This window comes from Toxoplasma gondii, chromosome VIIa (assembly GCF_000006565.2).
Source record: "Toxoplasma gondii ME49 chromosome VIIa, whole genome shotgun sequence".
In the NCBI taxonomy this organism is placed as follows: domain Eukaryota; phylum Apicomplexa; class Conoidasida; order Eucoccidiorida; family Sarcocystidae; genus Toxoplasma; species Toxoplasma gondii.
This window is the reverse complement of record NC_031474.1, coordinates 3,164,104-3,188,449: the sequence shown is the minus strand read 5'-3', so window position 1 is coordinate 3,188,449 and position 24,346 is coordinate 3,164,104. Positions and strand designations below refer to the sequence as shown.

Sequence of the window (24,346 nt, the reverse complement as noted above, 5' to 3'; positions counted from 1 at the left end):
AGTCGGAGCCGTGATCCTGACGCGAATGACAGACCAGTCAAGCGTGAATCACAGAAGCTCTTGGTATTGGCGACACCTGCGGGGAGTGAGGACCTCTAAAGGGCAGCATTAGGTCTCAGCAGAACTAGTAACTCGTGTTTTCGGTTGCAAAGTCGACGCCTTCCTCCGCCATCTTTGTCTTGCCGTCTAGGCCTTCTCGTGGCCTTCAAAACATCAAGCGCCGAGACGACCCGGCAGGAAACACGAAGGTCGGACACCTCAACAGAAAACGCTGAACCCTAGACGCCAAAGAGTAGACACCCAAGTTTCTTGAGCGTTCGACCTCAAATAGTGGTGTTGTTTTGCCGTTTATTTAAACCGAGTAATAACGCTTGGCAGGTTTCCCCCACAAGAAATGTGTCTAGAGGAGGAAGCACCACCATCACCAGCGGAAAAAACTGTTCCTGTTCACGAGAGGTAACGACTGAAACTTGCTCTTCAACCTGAATCCTTTTTATGCAGATCTGATGAACTTCGAGACCTGCACATACATCGGAATCGCTCTCCAAGTGCTCCGCGTTTTCCGTCCCAGTGACACAGAGTCCGAACTCACACAGTTGCTTTCAGCTTGTCTTTCTCTGCCGATTTCCGCTTTCGCTCCCCGGATTCCCGGCTGATGTTTGCTTCTTTCTGGCGCCTGCTTTCTCTCTCCTGCTCTCGCCGGTAAATCTCAACGAAGCAGTCACAGTTCAACAGCGTCGCTTCTTCCACCTCGTTCTTCTCCTCTCCTCGCTCACAACCAGCAGGCCACCCTGTCCCTCCTAAAACCTCCCCGCCTCCAAGAAACGAATTCGAGTGGTAAGCAGCAGGAGAAGCAGGCACACAGAAATGAGGAGACGAAGAGGAACGGTAAGAGTAACAAGGATACGAGCAGGAAGGAGTGACAGAGCAGTGTGAGGGTGAGGTGTAACAATCCAGGCTTGTCCCCGCATCCCCTGAGATGCCGTGAGGCTGAGATGAATCCCTCCGTGTCTCCCCTGCTTGTGGCCCGACTTCTTGCAGCCTCGGTCCCACCCTTGGTGAGCCATTGCCCTCCCGAAGCGCATGCACCTCTTTCGCTCCCGCTGCTTGCAGGAGCCTGCGTGCTGTCTCTGTGGTCAGAGGCGGATTTGCAGGAATCCCCCGAGCTACGCGGAAGAGGCGAAGGAACTCCGGGCGCGGCAGAGTCTGTGAGCCGAGAGACTTTTTGTAGGCGAGCTCCATGCCGACATCCCAGAGGCGAATACCTAGAGACGGCAGACAAGATAAGAGCTGGCGGATAATTTCACGGGTCGAGCCACAGCTTTACAAAGAGATGGAAAACGAAAAGAAACGGGGAAAAAGCAGCTGCAGCTTGCATCCGGAATTCTCAATCTGCGATTTCTCTAACATGTTGAGCGACCCGACCAACATGCCGGAGGCAGTTGGAGGAAGCGGAAGTACAAGCAGGGAAGACATGGAAGCACACACAAGCAAGAAAGCAAGAATGAAGCAACCTGCGAGGGGGAGAGCAGCGACGAGCACGAGTAAGGAGGGGAACCACGAAGAAAGGACTCCTACCAATGAGTTTCAAGAGAATTCCTAGTGCCGCAAGCTGGACATTTCCAGCTTCATTCACAAAGCTGAAACCCGTCAATGAAGTGTACACGCCGCCAATTCGAACGCCGATCTCTCCTGCGCATAAAGACCATCCCGAAGGAGGAGAGGAAGCAGCTACGTGGCTACGGAGGTCAGAAGAACAGCGAGACGAAGAGAAAGAAGACGAAGACGAGGTGGGTTCCGATGATCCAGAGAGGTTCTTTCCATGCGTGTAGTGACGTTCTGGGTGTTTAGAGGAAGTTTTCCGCTGTCCAGACAAGCCGCAAGTCGCGTTGGCTGCATCGTTTCTTGTCCAGACCTCGATGGAATGAACCGAGACTTCTTCGCTTCTGAGGTCCACCCTTCGTCCTTCGTCCTCCATTTCACCCAGTTGCATGCGTCCGGTCCCGTGCCGGCTTTTCTCTTCTCGCAACCGTCGTCTCAGCTGTATCCTCTGCAACTCCCTCAGAGCCTGCAGGCAGAAGGCGGAAGAAGCCGAAGAAACGAGCGCAGTCCACATGCAGACGCGAAGGAGGCAGAGTGAACGAGGAGAAGACCGAAAGACACAGGAGCGACGCAGGACAGCGACAGAAGAAGACCTGGTAAGAAAGGACGAGACTGAAAGAGAGAATGTGCAGACACACTCACCTGCCGGACTGGCGGGTACAGCCACCCTTCTCCGTGCTGTCTCACACATCCTGCAAGCACCTGAGGAAGGACAGGAATAGAAAACCAACACAAGGCAACTGAAACGAGATTGTATACACCGCAGTAGAAAGGCAAAAAGCGAGTCACAGTCGAGGAACAAAGCACAGCGACACGAAACGTAACTCCATGCGTACACCGGAAACCGTAAAGGGAACTAGAAAGAACGACCACGACGGACAAACATTGGAGACTGACAAGACGTCTGCAGACCCTTCTTTGTCGCTTTCCTGAAAAAGGAGAACCGATTCTAAGCTTTCTCCAGGAGACAGACACCAAGAAACTCCAATGAGGCCGTTCGGCGCGCCAGATGTCTAAGCGTTGTTAGGTTGACATGCAGACCCTCAGAGGCAAGCGCAGTTTTCCTGCTCTCCTCCACTTCGGCACTGTCTCCTCTCCGTCCCGCCCTGCAGGACCTGCATTTCCCCCCTCTACCTCGGACTGCAGGATCAGCCTCTTCTGCGAGAGTCCCAGTCACACATCCGTTCTCCGTTTGTCGCTTCTGTCTTCCCGTCTCCCTTCCTCCTCGCGTCCTTGTTCTCTCCTCTCCCCCTGCATTTCCGTCCTACCCCGTCGAAGTCCCTGTCGATCGAGAAGCAGAATCGCTTCGCGCGTTTCCTCGTGTTTCGGCTTATATGCGGAGTCATCTGATCCAGCAGGAGGCAGCAGCGCTCCTGGTGAAGCTTCGGCAAGAGGATGTACATAGGGTCGCGCGAGGTTGGAGAACCAGGCCCTGGGGAAAAAGTGGAAGGCCGAAAAGGAGACGGCAGTTGGATAATGGTGTTTGTCACACCAGCACAGATGAAAACCCAGAAGTATGCATGAAATTTCAGACAAAGCGAAGGGTACGTACACAGACCCATCGACTGGTACGTCGGCGTCAGGCTCCACACATCAACTGGTCGGCTCTCACTTTGTCTCTGTTTGTCGCCCTCGGTGGCCCTATCGTCCTCGGCATCCGCTTCTTCGTCGCTCTCGCTGTCATCCAACGAACTGTCATCGTCTTCCTCACTGCTCTCTCCCTCTTCTTCTGCTCCTTCCTCTTCCTTCTCTTCTTCCTCTTTTTCCCCTTCTGTCTCTTCCTCCTTCTCGTCTGTCTGCGCTCCGTATCGCTCCATCTCCTCCTCTCGGTCCTCGTCATCTCTGTTGCCTGCTCCGCATGGTCTCTCCTCGAGTCTCCTATCGACAACAGGGTCCCTCGCTGTGTCTCTTTCCGGCTGTGCGCCTGCTGTTTCTGACTCTGCAGCGCGTTGTTCTTCTCCCCTTTCGTCTGCGAGGGGGGCTGCGTTGTTCGCCTCTGCTGTTTCCTTCGTTTCCTGCACCTGCGAAGCTTCCACTTTCATCCGCGCGCCTTTGGCCTCCTGTTTTCTCTTTCTCTTCAGCGTCACGCGATGGCCAATAGGCAGAAACGCCGCGTGGAGCAGACGCGCGTAGAATGGCGCCGAGATCACCGATGACCACAGAAAGTCGCCTGAGGCGCGAAAGGAAAAAGAGACTCCATGCGCAGAGAAACGTCTTCCGGACGCTTCAACATGTGTGGACCAAAGTAGACGAGGGCATGCGATGAAGCCAACCGGCTTTTTCTGTGAGTCGACATGAGAAGAAGAGTCACCTCTGAAAGAGCCCCAGAGTCCCTCTTTCTCTTACCAGTTATTCTCTCCAGCTCGAGTATCTGTCAAATATTCTTGCACGCACGTCTAACCTGACACAAAATGCATACATTTACATATACATATATATGTATACATATATATACATATATATATATATACATATATATATACATATATATATGCATCTATGTATACATATATGTATATACCCGCGTGTGTAGGGATCGAATATCAATGCCCGCCTGCGCGCATGCACAAAACAGCATTTGTGCATGTTTCGGACTCACAGGGGAACTGGACGGCCGTCAAGCGGGAGGCGACGTCTTCGAGATCATGCTCTTCACCGAGGTGTGGGAGGTGACGCAAGCCTCGCCAGCGATGAAGGAGATCACGGATCTCTGAAGGCGACAGTTTGTAAGAAGTTCCATTGTCGATTTCGTCCATATCAGGGACTTCTTTGAACGACGCTGCCAACATTTCTCTCCCAACTTGACCTCCTTCCTTCAGCCATGCCTCTGTTCTCTTCGCCTTTCACGCGTCTCTCCTCTTTTCCTCTTTTCTTCTCGCTCTTCTGCCGGTTTCTGTGTGATGGACGATCGCGGAGGCGCGGGGACGACAACTGAAATGAGGATTAAAAGGAAGAATATTCAGTACAGAGGCGACGCGAGAAGAGGAAGGTGAAAGCGGTGAACAGCAAGGATGACGAGCTTATGTTAGTTGCGAGAAGAAAATAGAAGTGCCAAGAGGTACGAAGCGGATGACAGGAGGCGGACGAAGGCCACAGCGGAGCGAGCGAGGAGGCGAGAACGAGAATGGCAAGCGAAAAAGAGGACAGTTCCGCAAGACAGGCAGACTCGGTTTACAGTCACCGAAATCCTTCTGTGTGTCTCATTTCCTTGGAGTGGATGTCCGTTGAAGGCTGAGATCCTGCAAAAAAATGGACGACGGCTTGCTGCTCTCCGGCCACAGGAGATCACAACCACGTTCTGACAGACAGAGAAAGCTAAGCGCGAGCGTAATCGAGAGAAAGAGAGATCGAAAGGAAAAGAAAGAGACACAGTTCCTCTCTTGGCTTCATTTAGTGGGACGAAGGAGGACAAGGGTTTCTCTGAGTGCTGAGAATCGCCAATTCCGCCGCAAAGACGCTCTCAAATGAGGACCCGCCGCGGCTGTTTTTCGCCGTTGATGTAGCATGCATGCGTGTGAATGCGTGTGAGTGAGTCCGGAGAACAGAAAAAACTGTCAGGGTCTCAAAGGAGAAACGGTGACGGAGGAAATGTCTCATATTCATCTGCAATTTCTCTGTACAGAGGTGTACAGACTGCCCTTCTTTTTGGCAAGCAACTCGTGCATGCATCTCTGAGCAGAAAACACGAAACTCCTTTTCACTATCGACCACGCACGTGCACGCATATCCACAGTGAATTAAAAATAAAAATTGTTACAGATGGTCAGTTAATTGTAGGGGTACGTATCTGGAAATATATTATATACATAGACAGACAGAGAGAGGGAGAGGTACACAGATGTCTGTAGAAGAGAGGGACGTTGTACTGCATGAACAGGCGCATCGCGAGACATGCCCCCTGTTCTAGGAGCTACAGAGAAGTCTGAAATGCTCATGGTGCTCCAAGAGAAGACAGCTGTCGCAATCGACAAGGAACGAGAGAGGAAGCGCTTCCTTGCGCGCAGCAAGGACGGGAGAAAATCCCCTGTTCCAACGAAGCTGTCAGCTCAGCTGCAAAGGACGATTCAGTCGAAAGGAAAGGGGGAAAAGCTCCTGGTTCTGGAACAGGCATGGTTGAAAGAAGCCATAACCGAGATCAAAATGAAAAATGTACGTGGTACAAGTGCTGCCTCAGGGACGCAAAAAGAGCTTTCGGGCACCCCCTTCGACGTTCAGCATTGGCGCCTCTACAGATCCGCGTCGGCAGCTTTAAAAAATGTGATTAGACTGTGAAAAAGTCAAACTGATGAAGCAACGTAGACCCACAGTGTACGTTTTCGTCTCCTTAACTAACACGAAAGACTCCTGCAGCTTGCGGCAGGTACGTGCATGAGAGTCATAAGTGTATGTATGTATATATATATATATATATATATATATATATATAGGTGTGTGCGCCCCTGCTTTGGGATATGCCTTGCTAGGTGGACTGAATTCTGACGGAGGAGAGCTAATAAGGTGGTTCATTTATGCGTAGCGAAGTCCTCTCTCTTTTTCATCGCACAACCGTCGACTGGGATTGGTCGGTAATGTGTCTAAATTAGCGGGTTCAGCGGTGTTTATCGTTCTTTATCATTCGTGAAGATGTGTAGGAGCTCTTAGCCCATGTGCGTCATTGTGCGGTTCCCTGTCGCGTCCGTCTTTCTCTTTGGCTTGATTTATGTTTGGCCGCTTAGCGTAGTACTGGCGGATGATCCCTCAAGTCCCCGAGAGTTGACACAGATAAACAGTTTTCGACTCGAAATTCAAGCAGTGGGTAGGCTAGTCTTTGGGCGTTAGAGTATGACCTCTTTCATCATTATAGGCACCTTGCGAAACCTGTGAGGATTCTCTGACTAATCCTAGTCTAGATCCTTCACCGTACAAAAGCCTTCGAGCCTGTCCACAGTGCGCCGAAATTGGTGCTGTTGGTGCCACGACTACTGTCGTCGTACACTTTTTCCTTTCTTGAAGCCAGCCAGTGAGTCGGTTGTTGCCAGTGGAAAGCCGTATCCTCTTTATTCGGTTGTTACTAGGAGTTCCCCGAAACCTCCTTTCTCCCTTGAGGGCGAGTTTCGATGAAAATGGGAAAAAGAAGGCGCACGCAGGCGACACCAGAAAAGGTCCTCATGGCACTGGCATTTGCATCGTGACCCAGACCAGGCTTGAGACGTATCCAGCGGGTCCCGTCCAACAATCAGTTCAGCCGGGGTAACAACGGCAAGCAAACAAAAGCATCCCAAAACAGGCAATGCCTTCTCTTTTCCACGGCAAGCCGTGGCGAGGAAAGAGTCCGCAGTGTAAGTAAAAGGCGTTCCCGCCAAAGTCGAACTCGCGTTTTCACCCCAGCGTTAGGGATGCCACAGGGCAAACACGGTCTGCAGAATCACGCACATGCTGTTACATATTTTGAACTCTTCTGGAGACCTGTTCATTGTGTGGTTCTTCTGCATGCCCCTTTGCGTGCACATTCCTAAGTGGAAATGTCAGGGAAAGGGGACCTTAGCACAGAGTTGAGGACGGGGGACAGGGCCCTGACGACGTTCGCCGTCTTGCGCATGCATGGCAACGACATATACTGGGGCAACTCATCGCGTCGTGTATTGGTTTGTGTCCTTGTGGAGTGTGTCTATTTTCAATTTATCCCAGTTCTGTGCCGGTTCGGATCCAGGTGTCGGCACAAGAGTGCGGCGCTTTCGTGAGAGAAACGCCAGCGCGCCGCTCTCAACGCCCTTCCCCCCCTTTTTTTTCACTGTGTTGTAACCGGGAAAGTGTAAAGGGAGATGCTGCAGAGTGCCTGTTGCACGGTGAAAAGGTGACAACCGTTTAGCTTTGTTTGCTCTGAGCATGCACAAATCGATGAATCTTCCACAGAACTCTGTCAAGATCCAACGAACGCATCAAAAATAAAGGCCCTCTTCTTTTCGAGTTCATGGTGGCAAGATCGCTCTTGGCCGACGCACCCTGTACAATGACAACGAACACGTGTACGTACACCCCGACTCCACGCAGGTGAAATCAGATACGATGAAGTCGATTTCAAATGACAGCGGGGACCCAACGAGGCATACGGAGACAAAAATCTCGATTGCAAAAGCAAGAAGCGCTCTTCTCTCATTCCTCACTCCTTCCTTTGCCCCTATACCGTGCAGATGCCGTCGCGAACTCACGGGTGCATCGTCCTTGCTCAGCAGATGTCTGCGAACGCAGCACCTGCGGAGTCAGAGACGCCAGAGAACAGAAGCGCCCGCGCGAATCACGGTGAGGCTTTTCCGCCTCTCTGCTGTGCTCACATAACTTGCGTTCGGTAAACCTTCAAGAGCTGAACTGATCCTCAAGCTCGTAGTATATACTCCGTAGGGCGCGTGTCTCAGCACTGCTGGCAGCGAGCATCGCGCCACCCCCAACCCCCGGCGTTTCGTCTTTTGAAAGAAACGACACGGAGTGATCACCAATAATGACTAATTCTACTCGCCGAAACCCGAGTCTGGACTCAGGGAAATGAGCACACCTATCGACATTTTCTACATCTACATGCGCGCTCGCCACGCTTGACACATTCACACATACCCCCTGTGGCTAGCCAAAAGTGACGGGCAGTTCCCAGGGACAAGACTAAAGAAACGCGAACTCCCACATGCAAACCCGTTCACTGAACCCTGTGTTTGCTCTTTCCGACCCACCCAGGCCGCCTCATTGCACAACCTGAAGTGTCTTAAAACACACTCCTCGCTTATGCCCATGAAGGGCGCGCGAGGTGAACTGCATTGTCTCTGGTCTCGCGTCTCCTCTTCACCCCTCTGAACCTTTCTTCTTCTAAGAATCCACCCCTCCACCCCGCAGTTCTCCGCGCGGTGTAAGAGCACTGACACGCGGCGTTGTCGGCGCAGCAGAGGCCACCACAGAAGACGGACATGCGGACATACGAAACTGCATGTGTGGCTGCGAACTCACGTACTCCCGTCCGCCTCTTGCCCGTATACCGACAGACCTTCAGTTGGCAGAGCAGATATGGTGATAGCAAACCGAGAAAGTCTCGATATCAGGTAGGCCTATCTTGACGACTCTGTCAGACTGCAGCGGTCTCAAGTGCGTTCTGTGTCTCGTCCACAAGGGACGCGAGTGTCCGGACTCTCCTCGGCGTCTACACTGAATCAACTGCGGCTGCATGCAGCCTCGCGCGCTGTGCTTTACTTCCTCCTCGGTCCAGCGCGAGTCTTAGGAAACCTTTCTCTTCCTTTTCCGGTGAGACAGCCGAGCCAGATCCCAACGAGATTCGACCCTTTCGTTTTGCCAATATGAAGTCGACTCGAGCGCCCTCTTGACAGACCCCCAGGACGAACAGTTTCTTCGTGTGTTCGTCTTTTCCGAGACACATAAATTCCTTCGATTCTCCTCTTCTTGCACTGGCGACCTGCTACACGTGAAGTTGACACGGCCTCTGCCGAAGAAACGAAATTCACATCTTCTGCGCATTCTCGCTGTCTCCCTTTCTCTTCATGTCCCCAGGCGCTTTGACGTCTCTCTTCGATTTATCTAGCGTCTCCCCTTCCCCGATCTTCTAGTAGAGAGAGACGTTCTTCTTCACCTTTTCCGGGTTCACTCTCGCATTCTCTTGGCGTTCGCGACCTTTCTGAATGACTTCGCCTGAGAGACAAAGGCACTCGCCACTCATACAAGTGTGTGCGTCTCGAAGAGTACTCCCAGCGGAATGGTACTGACCATAAGAGCATCTCCCCCCGGCCGGTTCGTCCTCAGTCGCCGATCAACTCTCGCTAGGTAATGAACACAGAGATCTACTCAGATATAGCTTTATGATGCCATGAGTAAATAGTCGATAGATACACGCATGCACACGCAAGCAGACACTTGAATGGCATCGACAAACAGCCCCGTAAGCCCCCTGTTCGCGCCACGAAAGCGCATGCACAGTTTTGCAAAGCGCGGCCTGTGTAAGCTCCTTTTGAGAGTTACAGTTGTATTCTAAATTTGATGTCGCTGGTTCCCCTTTCAAGGCAGAAAGGATTCGTCGACGTTCCTCTTGGTTCCGTATTCAGTGAAACTGAAGGAGTCCCGAATTGAAAAGCGTCGTCTCGCGTTCTGGCAGAGACATCCAGAAGCGGCGACACTGCCTAGAGGAGTGCATAAACACGCTCGGCTTGTGATTGTGATTGTGTGTGTGTGTGACAGCAGATGCTGTGCTTGTTTCACCACCCAGTCACCATCTCCTGTTCCAGAGTTTAATTTACGAATGCACCTCCTCCGAACTGTACACCGCAGACCCCAGTCCTTGAACCGAACAGCGGTCAGACTGACGTCTCGTGCTTTCTGAAGAGCTCCGTGTCTCAGTGGATGTCTGCTTCAGCACAAACCCTCACAGCACCGAAGATGCCCATATCGGAAAACGCAGCATTTCAAAGCGCGTCACTCACCGGTTCCAGTGTAGATGGAGTATCCGAGAGTCGTGTGGGAGGAGAAGCGTCCGTGGCGCGTAAAGGCCGTGAGCAAGGCAGAAATGTTGTCGTGCGATCCCGTTTCGTAGGCCGCGTCAAGAAGGGCCTTCACAGCGTGTTTCATCCGCCCGCGCACAGAGTCGCCAGCAGGGACACTATAAATCACGTCAGCCACGTTCTTGTAGGTCATCGTCGGAGACTCAAAGACTCCTGGTAAAAAGGAAAACATATTGGAAGGGAACGTAACAGGTCGTCAGACAGCGAGGACGGAACCCAAGGACGTAGCGGAAGAGGCGATCCTTGGCGAAGAGGTAGAAAGCATATCTTTTGGTGTAGTCAGGCAACAGGATGGTCTTGGAAAGCACCACCTTTAAAAAAAGGAGCTCGACGCCTTTCAAGATGTCAACCAGTCGAGGTCCAACGAAACAGTGTACCCAGAAAAAACTACACATGGTCCTGCAGCTGACTCTCTGACACTGCGGGTCTGAGAAACGCATAGAGCCTCGGGGAATCGCAGGAGGAACACACAGCAACTGCCTTGAAAGCACAAAGAGTTATCATGCCCACCTTTGCATCGAAGTTGGGCCTCGGTTCTAGTCTAACATTCTAGCTATGAGCTGTATCTCTAGTATCGTAGGTTCCCTAGTTCGGACTCCAAGTAGGCGGTTCGCCTTCCAGGTCTTCGCGACCGGCGGATGCGCCCGTTCGCCGGTCTTTGGAGTGAACACGGCCACCGTGCTCTTCGGTTCATCGTTAATGAGGTTCCACTGTTGATGGCATACATACTAACGAGCCACCGGGAGAGTTACATGCAGTCCTCGTATTCCCGCAACGCCTACCGTCACACGTGAGAAGGAGATAATCTTTAGGGGTCGCGTAGAACATGCGAATGTCAGGGACAGCGATAATCTTCTGTTTGTCAGCTGGAAGCCGCGGGTTGTCTTTCATGTACTGAAGCACAAAAGAAAAAACGGGGAGGAGGGAAGACGTTCATCGAAGCAACTCAGAAAACAGGAAGCTAGGCGCTAGAGAAAATCGCCTTGTGCGGAGTCCCTGGGATCGAGGAAGAGACAGATCGTGTCTAAGATCGGTTTGCAGGGCGCGAAACGCGAGCGACCGTACAGAAGGCTTCACACGAAAAAAACGGGAGACAGTGACCGATACAATACCGATGACGAACGACGCCAAGAGGCCTCGATCCCCAGTGGAGAGACACACCGAGACAAGGGAGAAGCACGCGAGGAGAGAACAAGAGGCAGACGAGGGATCGGACCGTCTGCTTCTAACCCTCTGCTGTCACATCTGCGGTGGTGCATGCGCTCGCAAAGCTGGCTGTACACCCGCGTCAGGCCGACTCCGATTCGGCAGAGGCACAGCGGAGCCCCCTCAAACTTTTGTCTTTTCAAACTCATCTGGCGTGCAGGCCACAACAGAGCCTTGAACACGCTGTACGTGAGCAGCGGCAGAAGCGTACAAAGTCTCCAAAGGAACGCGCGACAGCCAGCATGTTGTCCACTCGAGGGACTCCGCCAAAGAAGACGCGCCCGCCCGCTGCTTCCACGCGCAGGCGCTCGGTGTCTTGTTCAGGTTTTTGATCGCGGGAAAGGGGAGTGAACGATCCGTCGCGGTGGAGAAGAACGGCTCGCGAATCGCCTGCAGAAAGCAGAGAAACGAAGGAGGGAAGGAGTGCACGGCCGGCCGGGAGCAGCCAGTCCGGCAAGACTTAAACAGCATTGGTGTGTATCGTCCACGCATCGTTGTGGGCGTATATTCATGTTTCAAGGGAGATGAAAAGCCGACGCATCTCTCTGTCCGAAGCACTCCACCATGGTGGGGGTGTACAGCGACGACAAAGAACGTGGTTGTTTGTGTCGCATGACTGAACGTTTTTCGCAGAAGGCCGCACAACCCGCGCGTCGGAAAGAGGAATTCGAGCAGAATTCGAGTGCCTGCATTTGGGACGAAGTTGTCTGCACCACGCGTCCAGGAAGGAAACCTGTTTCCGCAGAGCAACGCATCCAGTTGTGTCCTCCGGCGACGCCTTCTGTGCTTCTGTGCACCTGAAAAGGTGTACGCTGTTCCCACGAAGCCCGTCTCGAGGAACCAGTGGATGTGTAAATGCATGCATCCATGCATGCGCATGCATCGGTGTATATACAGGTGTGAAGGTATATGTGAACCGCACCCGTGTTAGACGCGTACGTGGTGTCGACCAGCGACGTAGGAAGCGAAGAGAATCTAAAGGTATAGAAGACTCCGTCCAGCGAAGCCGAAAGAGTCTTCCCTGACTGTAGTTGTGAAACGTGATTCGTTTATGTCCCCAACACGATCCGGGTGGTTGAAGACACCTCTATGATTCTTGAAAGGTACTAGCTGCGCTACAGTCACACACTCGGCAGACATAACAGCGGCGTTTCTCCCGTTCAGCGACTCACCGACATTGGCGACGACAACTCGGAAGACAGCTTCACCTTTTCCGAGCCGGATTTTCTTCGGCTTTCTGCGGTGCTTTCTCCTGCGCGACCGTCTTCCTGCCGTGTAACGGTACACGAGAGCCGCCAGAGACAGCGCTGTTTCAGTGTCTCCTTCAGCCAGGGCGTCGACTCGAAGCTGCTCCACAAGCGGAACGAAAGACCGAGGGTCTGTGTCCTCGGGGACAATCTCTCGGCCGACCACGAAGACTTCGACTGGCTCTGTCACCTTCTCAATGAACGCGATAACTCCTGCAAAAATCACCACAAAAAAGCCAAAGGTAGCAAGCGGCGCATTACGCGGCCCCATTAACAGGCAAACGTCCAACGAGATGTAAGCATATCACAGGTTATATATATATATATATATATACATGTATGCATATAGGGACCGGATGACGAATAGAATCGAGGATGATTCGACGAGTGGATCTGAATTCGGATAAAGGAATACAGGCATCACTACGTATATGCATTTATTGAGATGGAGAGACCCATCTACATGTGAAGACAGAGAGGAAACACCACCTCTGCAGATGCATGAACGCTAGGGAGAAGACCGATGTAGATTTCTTCCTGATCGCTCTACAATGTTTGTTTTTTGTCCGGCGGAGATCACCGGAGCGTCCCGGATGTCATCGGTCCCCACCCACGGACACCCGGGAGGATAATTTCTTTAGACACCCCCGCAGCATTCCCAGAGAAAAACATCACTGGATCGCCGGGTGCATGCGCCAAGTGGACACCCGCGAGCGTAACGTGGAAAAATGTCTTTCGCGAGTCCTTCTGCGGCGTTGGCCGCACCTGTTGACCCAGCGTCGGGCGCGCGCTTCCACACATGCTTTCTGACGGCGTCGTCCAATGCCTGACAAGCGGCTTTGATGTCTCGGGGTCGCAGACTTGTTAAGTTGCCTGTGTGAGCACGCATCCGCAGGCATGCACTTGCGTGTCTTCACCGAGTCCCTGAGACCGGATCAGTTCTCTGTTCTGGAAAGCAGGAAGTAAGAGTTGGACTCCTGATAGAGATCTGGAATGCCTCGTCGGCACACAGCGTCTCCAAGAAATACGTGGTACGGCTGCTTCACGCGCGACGTCTCCGGTGGCAAGTCTACTGCTCCAGATATCAAGAAGGGTGGGCATCATATATACCTACGCTAGGACGCGCCGGCCGAGGAAACTCCCAAACGAAATCGGATGTTTTTGGGATATCGATAAACTGTGTTCACCTGCTTCTCCGTCCAAACAACAGTTATCATCTACACCCGGCTACGACAACGCAACAGAACTAGAGCACCTGGGACGCATGCACCTTCGAAATCTAAACCAACAGTCCACTTCCTGCTCGACACGGTTCACACCACTCGCGAGCCTGATGCCGGAAAAGCTCTCGCGCCGAGGCCGGGAAACGCGACAGAGAAACGCCTTGGCCAGCAGTACAGCCTCGAACAAAACGCGATACAGGTCCAGGAACGCGTGAGTATGTCGATGACAGAGAGTCCGTTATTTGGTATGAGTACGTCAAAAAATACGGAAGCGCTAGAGAGGCCTGAGACGACGCATTCATCACGCCTGAGCGATTCATACGCGGTAAGACGCATGCAGGACAACGCACGAACAATCAAGGGCGTAAGAATGTGGTTGGTTGTCTTCTTGGGCAGTAGTAGGTTAGACTTCTGAGCACCAGGTCCTGGTGGAACAAAGCGGAACAGGGTAATCTGGGATGCTACGCTACGTACGGGGAGTCTCCAGCGCGGGCAACAGGAGCACGACGCACCGACTGGAATGGAACAGGCGGAGGCAAAACGTTTGAAAAGGTTCACGTCTATCATAAGCCCCGCTCGTCACCTTCCCGACATCGGCGATTTTGGAAGCTTGTGGTGTTTCACATCCTTTAGAAAACGAATGTCCTGCAAATATCATGAATGTTCTTTATGTCACGGTCTCAAAACGAACTTACGATTGTGAAGGACGGAATTGCAGATTTCGACTCTTTCGAAAATGGTTGAGACTTACTAAGATGTGTCAGTGCATTGTCCGCCAAATATCTCGACACCTCGTCCCCGCCGTGACCATCGAAAATCGCCTTCACGCGCACGTTGGGCATTTGTGGGAGAATCGCATTCACCAAGATAGCCTGCGAAACGCGAGACACCCGGAGAGACATGAAGAGTGAAAGCAGACAAGTCGCTCGCCCCGTACGAAGTTCCACGCGGCCACACCAGCACCAAAGACTGCCGCTGAGAGGAGTGAGAATGCGCTAAGAAAGCTCCACGGTACAACAGCCTTGCGCGGCTCCTCTCAAATTCCATGAAGCATTCAGGAACAACAGTCAACTCTTGCGCGTGCAATTCGAGAGCTATACATCTATATATATATATATATATATCCTGACAAAAGCGTCCCCAGGTAGCAGCAACAACATGGCTGACATGTATACGAGCAAGTATAAGCAGACAACGTCCAATCCACTCTCGTGTACAGAATGTCAGTACATAGAGATACAGCTGGCGCGTATATTTCTGTATCCATATCCAGACGTAGGTTTGCGTGCTCCAACACCCGCCCAGCTGTCTCACACTTGCTCTCCCCCTCAACACGGAACTTGTAGTCCTCTTTGGTATCCTAGGCACTACACTCTCTCTGTTTATGCGACGAGACTGATACTGTTATAGATCGGGGGGTCATCTGTACAGCTCTTCCACCGACGTACATCTTCATCTGTGGGGCGTCTTCCCACCATGGTGCCAGCGGCAGAGACTGTGAAGCCCTCTGCGTAGCTGACAACGACTTTTTCTTGTTCATCTCGAATGGAGTACAGATCTTCGTCGTCTTCGTCTTCGTCACTGTCTGCACCGCCAATCCGACTGAACATGGAGGCGAGCTCTTGCAGATGATCTCGAAACGACCCTGAGGCGTCTTCATCTACCGCATGAGCATACGATCGGGCCTCTCTGTTCGGCGTCACCCTCTGCTCCTTCTCTGAGAGCAATTTCGATCTTCGCCTCGACAATGCGCGAGTCTTTGAGCGCTCCCGATAACCGTCTTTTCCATACCCATCAGACCTCGAACGCCCTCTCTGCAAGGCTCTTCTCGCTGATTCGTCGCCCGTTCTGTCCTTCGATCGCGACCCGTGTCGGGATCCTCCTTCGTCTCGCAAGCGTGGAACTTTGTGAGCTGCGCGTCGGTAGGAGTCGCGAGAGTCCGAGCTCGAGAAGCGGCTTCTTCGGTGTCTGCCTCTCTCCAGGTCCTTGGTCAAGCGGGTGGAGTCATCGCCCCCAGCGTGGGGGTACCCGGTGCCTCGGGCCTCCAGGGAGTTCCAGGCATGGCTCGCGGGGACCGGCGGGGCGCCCCCGAAGTCGCGCGCGTTGTCGTTGGTCGACTCCGTCTCCTCACCTTCGTTGTCGTTGGTCGATTCCGCCTCCTCACCTTCGTTGTCGTCGCTCGATTCCGCTTCCTCGCCTTCTTTGTCGTCGCTCGATTCCGCCTCCTCGCCTTCTTTGTCGTCGCTCGATTCCGCTTCCTCGCCTTCTTTGTCGTCGCTCGATTCCGCTTCCTCGCCTTCTTTGTCGTCGGTCGATTCCGCTTCCTCGCCTTCTTTGTCGTCGACCGATTCCGCCTCCTCGCCTTCTTTGTCATCGGTCGATTCCGCCTCCTCGCCTTCTTTGTCGTCGACCGATTCCGCCTCCTGGTCTTCTTTGTCGTCGGTCGATTCCGCCTCCTCCTCCTTTTTGTCGTCGTTCAGTTCCGCCTCCTCGTTGTCCTCGTCATCCTCCCCACTGTCTTCGCTCGAAGAGTCTTCCTCACCTGCGCTCTCTTCCTCGCGGTCCTGACCTCCTCCACGTCCACCTGGCCCCGCGTCGTTGCTGCCAGCGCGGCGGAGCCCCCAGACATCGCTGTGAGCTTCAGAGAAACGCAGAGTGACGGGTGCAGAATAACAGAACCAGTAGCTCGTGCAGAGCAGGTAAAAAAGAAATACGAGGAACCGACGAGGCATGAAGGAAGAAAGGGAAGTTTGCGGAGAGGGGACGACGGACGCAGAATCACACGGAGGGGAGGCGAGGGTCCGCGCCGGCGGAACGCGAGTCCAGGCCGAGGGGATGCGGCCCTCGCCCCTAGCCAGTTCGGCGCTGCTCATCGCAGCCATGTAAGGAGAAACATGCGGGAAGATTTTACGGAAAGGTAAAGAGGATAAGCGGCATTTACAATTTGCATTTTTCAAGCTGCCTTCAGCCCCTTCGCGAGAAGATGCTTGTAGATCTGCAACCCAACGCACAAAAGGGCCTGAGGGGGTCTCGGCAACGCCGGAAAGCTCTCACCTCACGACAAAGATGGACGGCGAAGAAGTTGACAAGTACAGAGAACGAGACAGGAAAGACAAGACGTGGGTGGGTTCTTGGGAATCGCCCACAACGGAGGAAACGAAATCCACGACTGGACACGGCGTCTAACGCACTTTGCACGAGATTCAACAAGCGGTGGACAACGGTGTTGTTGCCGCGTTAATCTCTCGCCCTGTCGCCTTCACTGAAAACAAAGCTCCTTTGGAAAGTTTAAGTTCGCTGCCCGCTTTTCTTCGCGGCCAGTGAACGGCACAACGGCCAAAAGGCCGAGAGAAGCATGCGACAAACGCAGGGTTTCGCAGGAATTTGGAAACCGCTCTCCACCAAACCACAGCGTGTTAAAAAAAGCGAGAGCGAAAAACAGGGGGAAATGCATGTGCATGCATATATATTTAGATATATATATATATATATTATGCGTAGATCCGGGGAGGGCAGTCGCAGAGCTTCACGCGGAACGCTGGCAGCCTGTTTGGCGTACATACACGGACATACACCAGGAGACGATTTTTCTAGGTTCGAAAGCTGACCTCTTGCGCGCATTTCTCTGACTCGTTTACGGACTCACTCGACCATAAATATGCAAATATTCGAAGAAGACGCGGTGCCGACGAGCTCCGGACGCATCCCGGTGCGGTAGGGTTCCCCGCCGTGTTCTTCGCCAAGAGCTAAAACGCAAGAGAGCAACATCGAAGGAGAGTCCAGGCCTTTCGCATGTCGACAAAAGCTAAATTCGGTGTACAGCGAAAGCCGACAAAGGGATGCTGGTCTCGAGGGCTTCTGCCAACCCCGTCGCAATGCCCTCGTAGGGTCGCCCTCGCCACGGAAACAGTTGGGTTTGGACAGGCGACCCCGGAGTAGAAAACGTTCCTAATCAAAAGTTTAGAAATTAATGACAAGAAAACGTGCGTGTCTCCCTCGTATTGCTCCAGAAAGACTCGAGTTTCCTTAGGGCACACCGAGAATTGCCAGCCCTACGGTTGCTGCATGCCTTCCTTGCACAGCATGCTCCTAGCAAGAAAATGGTAAACGCGGGCCAGAGGCGACGACGACGGAAGTCGCATGCGGAAGCCCGACGTGGAAGGATAAAAGGCACATCGAAGTGGCACGAGGTATGGGAGCTGCTCCAGAGCCACAAACAGAACAACCACAGAAAAAAAGTCTGTCTCTTCACGTTTTGCACCGATGCTTCGCTGTGTACTTCCGTTCCTCCCCAGGGTGTCTCGGGTCCACTTTCCGTTGTTAACACTGCGTCAAAGAAAACCACGCTATTTCGTGCTGCGCGGTTGTCGGCGGTAGCCAGGGAATAAATGCGTTTAGGGTTGCGCTTTTGCAAGAAACTTACTTTAGAGGGAAGACTCCGGGAGCCTTCAGCAAGTGGAGAGAAAGGGCTCAGTGAAGACAGATGCTCTGTTTGACTCAATGGAGACAATGAGAAAAGACCAAAGTAACTCCTGAACGCGACGCTTGGTTTATAGAACGCCAGCAAGTGACGCCCCGAAGCCGTGCAGACTTGTGTGTCATTCTCTAAGGCAGGACCCAGTCCCAGAACCCGAGCCCTCAGACAATCGAGTTTCAGAAAAACAGATCAGGGAGAAACTTCAGACCCCAGCAGCGAGGGGAAAACGTGAGGAACAGAGTGTGAAACTCGATGAGCGACGATCGCAGTATATACCCCCTGGCGAGAAACTGCGGTGCGTGACAACGCCACAGGGAAACGCTCCTACGAAAAAGGTTGGGAAGAAGCAGAGCCTCTGCAAAACGTTTCGTCACGGACGGGAGGCGAATGCAACCTGAATCTCCGCTACAGCAGCACGTGAGGAGCACAGAAACACGGGGAGACCCTTTTCAACCAGACAGGCACAGCTGACAGGAAACCAACACATCACTTCTCTCATTCGGTCGCCGAAACATCAGTCGTTGATGGGCTGGTTTACATGGTATACACTGTTTGGGGACACACACAATGAAAGAAAACGCATTTGGGCACCTACTGGTCGATGGTGTCTACAGTTCCAAAGAACGCTGCGAAGCAAGAGAATGACAGAGGAAAGACTCTCAAGTCTTTTTCTAGGTCAAACCTCAATGCTGTGAGCGTGCATTTTCTCAAAAACAACAATGAAAGACAACCGCGACGCACCCTTCTTTGACGTTAGACCAGGCCGCTGCACACTAAGGGTGCGAAAGTTTTCGAAAGACTAGTATTTATTCTCATCGAGTTGTGAAAAGAAAACGCTGACATTTTGCCTCCCGGTTTTTAAGCCCTCTCTCGAGGATGACATAGCATGCCGCTTAAGTATGGCGGCAATGGTTGAAGATCACTCGTCTTACAAGAGGAAAAAATGTGCGGAAACATATGGAACAAGCTATGGAAATCCATCTGTTAGAAGTTCCGCCGATACACACATCACTGTTTCAAAACTCTCCAGCGGGTATCTTCGTGCACTCTTCAGGTCACATATTCCGTTCACGGCATATTGCATAATGTTTTTCTGAAACTGTCGGGTACAGGCATCAACAGGCCAGGGCGGTTCGCAATGGGGAAAGACAAAATGCATCTCTCTAGACAGGGCATGAAACGCTCAATTGGGAAGTGGTCCGGATGGCAAAATCGAGCACACTCGACCTTCTTGTTCTCCTCTTTGGATATTTTTATCCCCGTCCTCTAAAAAGGTGGAAGAATGTTCGGGGGTCTAGCTTGCCGTGGCAACAGTAACAGTATTTCTGACGTGCTGGAGGTTCCTCCGATCCGCTTCTCTGTGGAAGCAGCACTACAACATCCTGTTTGCTAGTTCCTTTTGTCCAACCTTCATGTGCAGCTTTCTTCATGTTCTACGTATCGCGCTAGCAACCTGCCACCGGAAACGTGGATTCCCGCTGTCCACGGTCGGTTGCCTTGCTTTGTCGGCCTTCCAGTGACCCTGTTTTGACACAAATTCAGAACATCCGTATACTAAATGGAGCCGATTACAGGCAAACTAGGTTCACGCACACCGACGAGCAACTGCGCAGAAAAAGGGGAACGTCTGCAGAGCTCTAGCTCCTAGGTTTGTTGCCACAAGCTCAAATCTATAGGCTCTAGAACTAGATAATTGGTCTGGCGGATGATGCTAGTGTCTTGCTCCATTCCTTCATCAAGGATCCGTAAGCGAAATTTTCGCTTTTTCTTTTGCGACAGTATCACCGAAGTTTGGGTACGGTAGGGGTGGCTGTCATCAGCGAGACACGAATTCGATGCCAGGGCGTGCGCGATGGCGCTGCTCTGACGGTGTAACTGTTTCCATACTCATACCAGAGCTGTGGGCGCCGGCGACACGGGGACGTTTAGTGCGCATTTCAGTACATCCCGCCCATAATTTCTGGTATGTGCTAAGTATGCGTGCTAAAAAGGCGACACATCTGGCACAAGTTGGCATGAGAGAAATCTGCAGCCGCCGGCGAGCTTTCACTGTGAATGGACGGACATATTTTGCCAATGCGAACATGCTCGCGTTCTCCAAGAGGAAGGGCCCAGCACAGACAGATAGCCCCGAGAGACCTGACGTCGACTAGCAACAAGCATCGTCTGTTTATGCCCGTAGGTTCCGTGTGCCGTTGCAGATGCATTAGCTCAGTGCCACCATAACCAGGTTCCTATTGAGCGGCCGTTATCAAGCGAAGTGCATGCAACAAACCATCGCTTACACGTTTTTTGCATCTCGTGCCTGAACGTCTTTTGGTTTGGGTCCATAAAAACCTACAAGTGGCGCTGCCTCCCTGCCCGAAGCACGCCGAGCACCTTCCGGCTCTACGAGTTCAGACAACTCTGGTTGCATTTTACATGTGCCCTGGCGAGTCTATGTGCTTCGATGGTGCCGACGGAAGGCTGTGCTCTGCTAATGTAAAAGCAGGATAACAAATGAAGCTGCCTGAAACTGCTCGATTGTGGCTGCTTTGCATCCCGTTTTCGCGGTGGCAGCCTTTGTGGTTGCAAGCCGTGGCTTGCCACTGCTTGTCTCTCGAATATGTTGCTTCTTGCGAATACTCCCGCTATTCGCTACAGGTGTGTTGCTGTCTGCTGTTTGTGTACACCAGTGTCTCCCGCGCACAGGTAAGTCTGCGCGGACATTGAAATACGCGAAGTCGCTACGCCCTTCAGAGATCTGCACCACCGCACATCGGACGGAAATCTTGCGGCGTCTGACGGTGGATGACCCGTGGGTCGTCGGGTGTTTTAGGATGTGTCGAGAGCTGAAGCGCTTTTTCCCGTTGATCAAGTACGGGCGGTGGCACATTTGGTGGTAGGAGACGCCTGCAGGGTCCTACGCGGCACTTCGTAATTTACGTTACCACAGAGGTTCGTAGCCACTACAATTGTGCTGGCGACGGAGGAAACGTACAATTGTGCTGGCGACGGAGGAAACGTACGCTGCACAGAGACCTCCCACAGCACTTTGACGATAAAAAGTAACAGCAGCCTCCTATCCGCCCACTGTCGAGGCACCGGGGTCACCGACGCCGGCGGTAGTACGAGCGCACTCGAGAAAACGTAAATGTGTGTGTCTGAACGACGCGGTGAATAGTACGTTGGCGTGTTTCCAGGATGGATGGCAGGTGCTTTGGCGCGCACTCGGCTTGTTTGGGGCTTTCATTCAGTGGACAACAGAACGTAGGCCGCCACCACAGTGTGTTAACGAGATGGACGGGGTGGACAGTTTAGGGTGAATGCATGAGACCCCCGAAATCCCTGCTGTCTCGAAGTCCCAACGACCGTCCGACCCTGGTGGTATCTCGGCGTCTCTGCTGCGGGAAGCGCTGTAGAGACGCCTACACTGGAGATTCTGGTTGAAAAGGTCGTCTAAGGGGCACCGTTATTGCAGTGCCCTCAACGACCAAATAAACTCACTGCCGCGAACCGAATGTACACGTGACGGGCCTAGATACAAATCTCGAAAGCTGAATGATTCGAACAGGCCTAAATGTACAATTGGGACTTGGTATCTAGATACTTACAGCTGGAAATCTGCTATACTTCAAGCGTTGCTCCTTCTGTCCGTCGCCGTCGCAACTCGCGCTTTTCACGGGACAAGGGCGACGGTACTCCACAGTAACTCGGTGTTCTCGAATCTGGAAGTGCTACGACGTAGACGAACAACAGAGAGACAAGACACCATGTGCTGTAGCATTATATCTTCCTTGGCAAAGTGTTAACTTGACTGTCTCGTCAGTGTGACGCTGCAACGTCGCCTTCTGTTAGTAACGGTTTTGTGTGTTCGCGGCCGCACGGCGACTGTTGCGGCCTTCAATGAAGCTTGTGCTGTTCTTGTGGTTCCCACTGGCGGCTGGCGTTGTTCTACTCAGCTTAGGATTGGCGTGGCGAGTCCCTTCACGTTTCCTCACAGTTCCGAGTACAAAGGATTGTGGTGTGATCTTCCTGCCCAATAACCCGCCCGGTGGAGTCGAGGATTCGATATGAAGTTATTCCGTCCGGTTTACGCGCTCCTGGCTCTACCAGGAGGCGCGTTGGCGGCAAACTACGATTTCTTTGTTCTTGGGCAACCAGCAGGAAATGGCAATCTTCAGTCAACCGGAGACACCTCTGTGGATCCAGCGGGCGAGCGGGAAGGGAAGCCAAACGAGTCCAGGTCAAAAGACCTCGAACAAGGATCAACGGGACCGGATTATAATGTGTACTACCCGAGAAAGCAATCTACACATTTGCTGCCTGCTGTGCAACAATATTCCTTAAAGGCGTCCCCTTGTGCTGGAGAAGGTGCGGGACAGTACATTCCATCTTTGTCGCAGAGCCCCTCACAGCCACTGCAACAGTATGCGCCAGTGCATTCGACCGGAGAAGCCCTAGGTGGATCCGAAGCGTCATGGAAACTTCCACCACATAAGGCATCAACGGAAACCACCTTGTCTCAACCTTCGTCCAGCAGTGAAATGGAAACGCTGTCGCAGACAAATCCACAACAGTTCATACCCGTATACGGAGGCAATTTGCTGCAACCACGCCCACGGCTGCCTGGGTGTGACCTTGACCTGCCTGAGCCGCAAAAGCAGAAAGGGTGCCTCGTTCACAGCGAGCTCAGACCCTCAATAATTCTCATTCACTCGGGAAGCGACCGCGACGGTTCTGGCAAAGGAAAGAGGGAACGTCGGAGGAAACGTCGGATGCGTCACCAACCCGTTGACACCACAATAGACGAAACCATCGCGGAAGGGAAACCGCCAGTGAGCTTGAAGGGGTTTAAGACGTTTGCTTCAAGTTTAGCGGCGGCGGCACTGGGATTTCCGTATATTGCTGGGGCGTTGTCCTTCTTGGCTTGGTGGCGTCTGCTCAGTTCGATGGAAGAACTGGGAAGACAAGAGGAACAAAGGCTTGCGAGACAGCGGCAACGTCGCCGGAAAAAACGTGAAAATTTGCCAGGGGCGGAGGTGAAAGCGACAGAAAGTTTTTGAGCAGCAAAGATATCCGGTGGCTCTATGCTCGAACCGGGGACCGGCGTCACCGTGTGTCTGTATCCGCTGTCTCTGCGAGTTCTAGAGTGAATCCGCGGGGTACGTTTTTGAGGCAGTTTGTCTTCCCAGAATATAGAGCAGCAAAGGCGTCTTACTTTGCTGTGTCAAAGTACGGGCGTTCGTATTGTGTGGACGGAAGGGCTCTGGGTTCATTCGTCAGTTGTATACCTCCTTTTAGGATGACTGGATACGCAGTATGCCTGTCACCTGAACAAAGTTCCTGCCCAGAGCGTGGATTGGAAGTGTCGAAACAATCGACAGTCGATTTACACCCCTCATTGCTAATGTGCCTTCATTCGACTCTATGAGCAATCCTCCCGTTCCACCGTCGCTGTTATGTTCGTCGTCTTTTTCCGAGAGTCATCGACTTGCTCATTGCGGTGTCATGTGCATGATCCACTGACCATCTTGACAATTATTGCACTGAAGGGCAGCGGGGTTGCACATCTGCGCGTGACAAGAACTCTTACGCTTCAACTGAGCGAGGAACCAACAACTAGGAGGCTTCGCCCCCCTGACTCTCCCACCCATTCGGAAGTAACACTTCTGAATTGACAATCCACTTCGTACGCATATAATTTCACCCCCACTTGCTGCGTTCACGGTTATGTCGGAGACGGCCGCTAGATTGGTTTTGGTCCACTACCTAGTTGAAATGCTTTAGTCAACATAATTCGGTTAGTCCCTCCCGGCAAGAAGGTGCAGGTATACGAGCCTGGCTGATGCGAATACAGAAAGGAGCACACACCTGGTACCTCGCAAATGCCAGACGAGGTTTTTGCGTCGATTATCTTGCAACGTTGCTAAAAGTATCACATAGTTTTACACTCCAGCAAACTGTGCTTGTTGGCGAGTGAGGCAAAAGTGGGTTGCCAAGGTAGAACGTCTATTCACTTCTACTGTTGAACGCCCTCGCGGAGGTTATTTAGCTCACAGAGAAATGCCGGGTTCAGCACCG

The 24,346-nt window shown here is 52.6% G+C and overlaps 4 protein-coding genes across 4 annotated transcripts; 2 read left to right on the top strand and 2 right to left on the bottom strand.

Moving 5' to 3' along the window:
- Positions 1-100: 100 nt before the first annotated feature.
- On the bottom strand, positions 101-4,989 carry TGME49_202590 (hypothetical protein). The gene is made up of 6 exons (XM_018779215.1): positions 4,202-4,989; positions 3,215-3,772; positions 2,871-3,034; positions 2,245-2,304; positions 1,579-2,068; positions 101-1,265 (listed from the first exon to the last, which is right to left on the bottom strand). Exons 1-6 carry the CDS (start codon positions 4,389-4,391, stop codon positions 589-591), a joined length of 2,139 nt encoding a protein of 712 aa, XP_018637392.1. The 5' UTR covers positions 4,392-4,989; the 3' UTR covers positions 101-588.
- Positions 4,494-6,379, top strand: TGME49_202600 (hypothetical protein). Its single transcript, XM_018779216.1, has one exon. The coding sequence runs from the start codon at positions 5,494-5,496 to the stop codon at positions 5,872-5,874; it is 381 nt and encodes a 126-aa protein (XP_018637393.1). The 5' UTR covers positions 4,494-5,493; the 3' UTR covers positions 5,875-6,379.
- A 374-nt stretch (positions 6,380-6,753) lies between these two features.
- On the bottom strand, positions 6,754-17,750 carry TGME49_202610 (protein phosphatase 2C domain-containing protein). Its single transcript, XM_002367505.2, has 8 exons — positions 15,255-17,750; positions 14,558-14,678; positions 13,349-13,456; positions 12,509-12,796; positions 11,548-11,726; positions 10,913-11,024; positions 10,053-10,283; positions 6,754-9,267 (listed from the first exon to the last, which is right to left on the bottom strand). The coding sequence occupies exons 1-8, from the start codon at positions 16,686-16,688 to the stop codon at positions 9,182-9,184; spliced, it is 2,559 nt and encodes an 852-aa protein (XP_002367546.2). The 5' UTR covers positions 16,689-17,750; the 3' UTR covers positions 6,754-9,181.
- A 3,395-nt stretch (positions 17,751-21,145) lies between these two features.
- Positions 21,146-23,915, top strand: TGME49_202620 (hypothetical protein). The gene has a single exon (XM_002367506.2). The coding sequence runs from the start codon at positions 22,336-22,338 to the stop codon at positions 23,326-23,328; it is 993 nt and encodes a 330-aa protein (XP_002367547.1). The 5' UTR covers positions 21,146-22,335; the 3' UTR covers positions 23,329-23,915.
- The last annotated feature ends 431 nt before the right edge of the window (positions 23,916-24,346 follow it).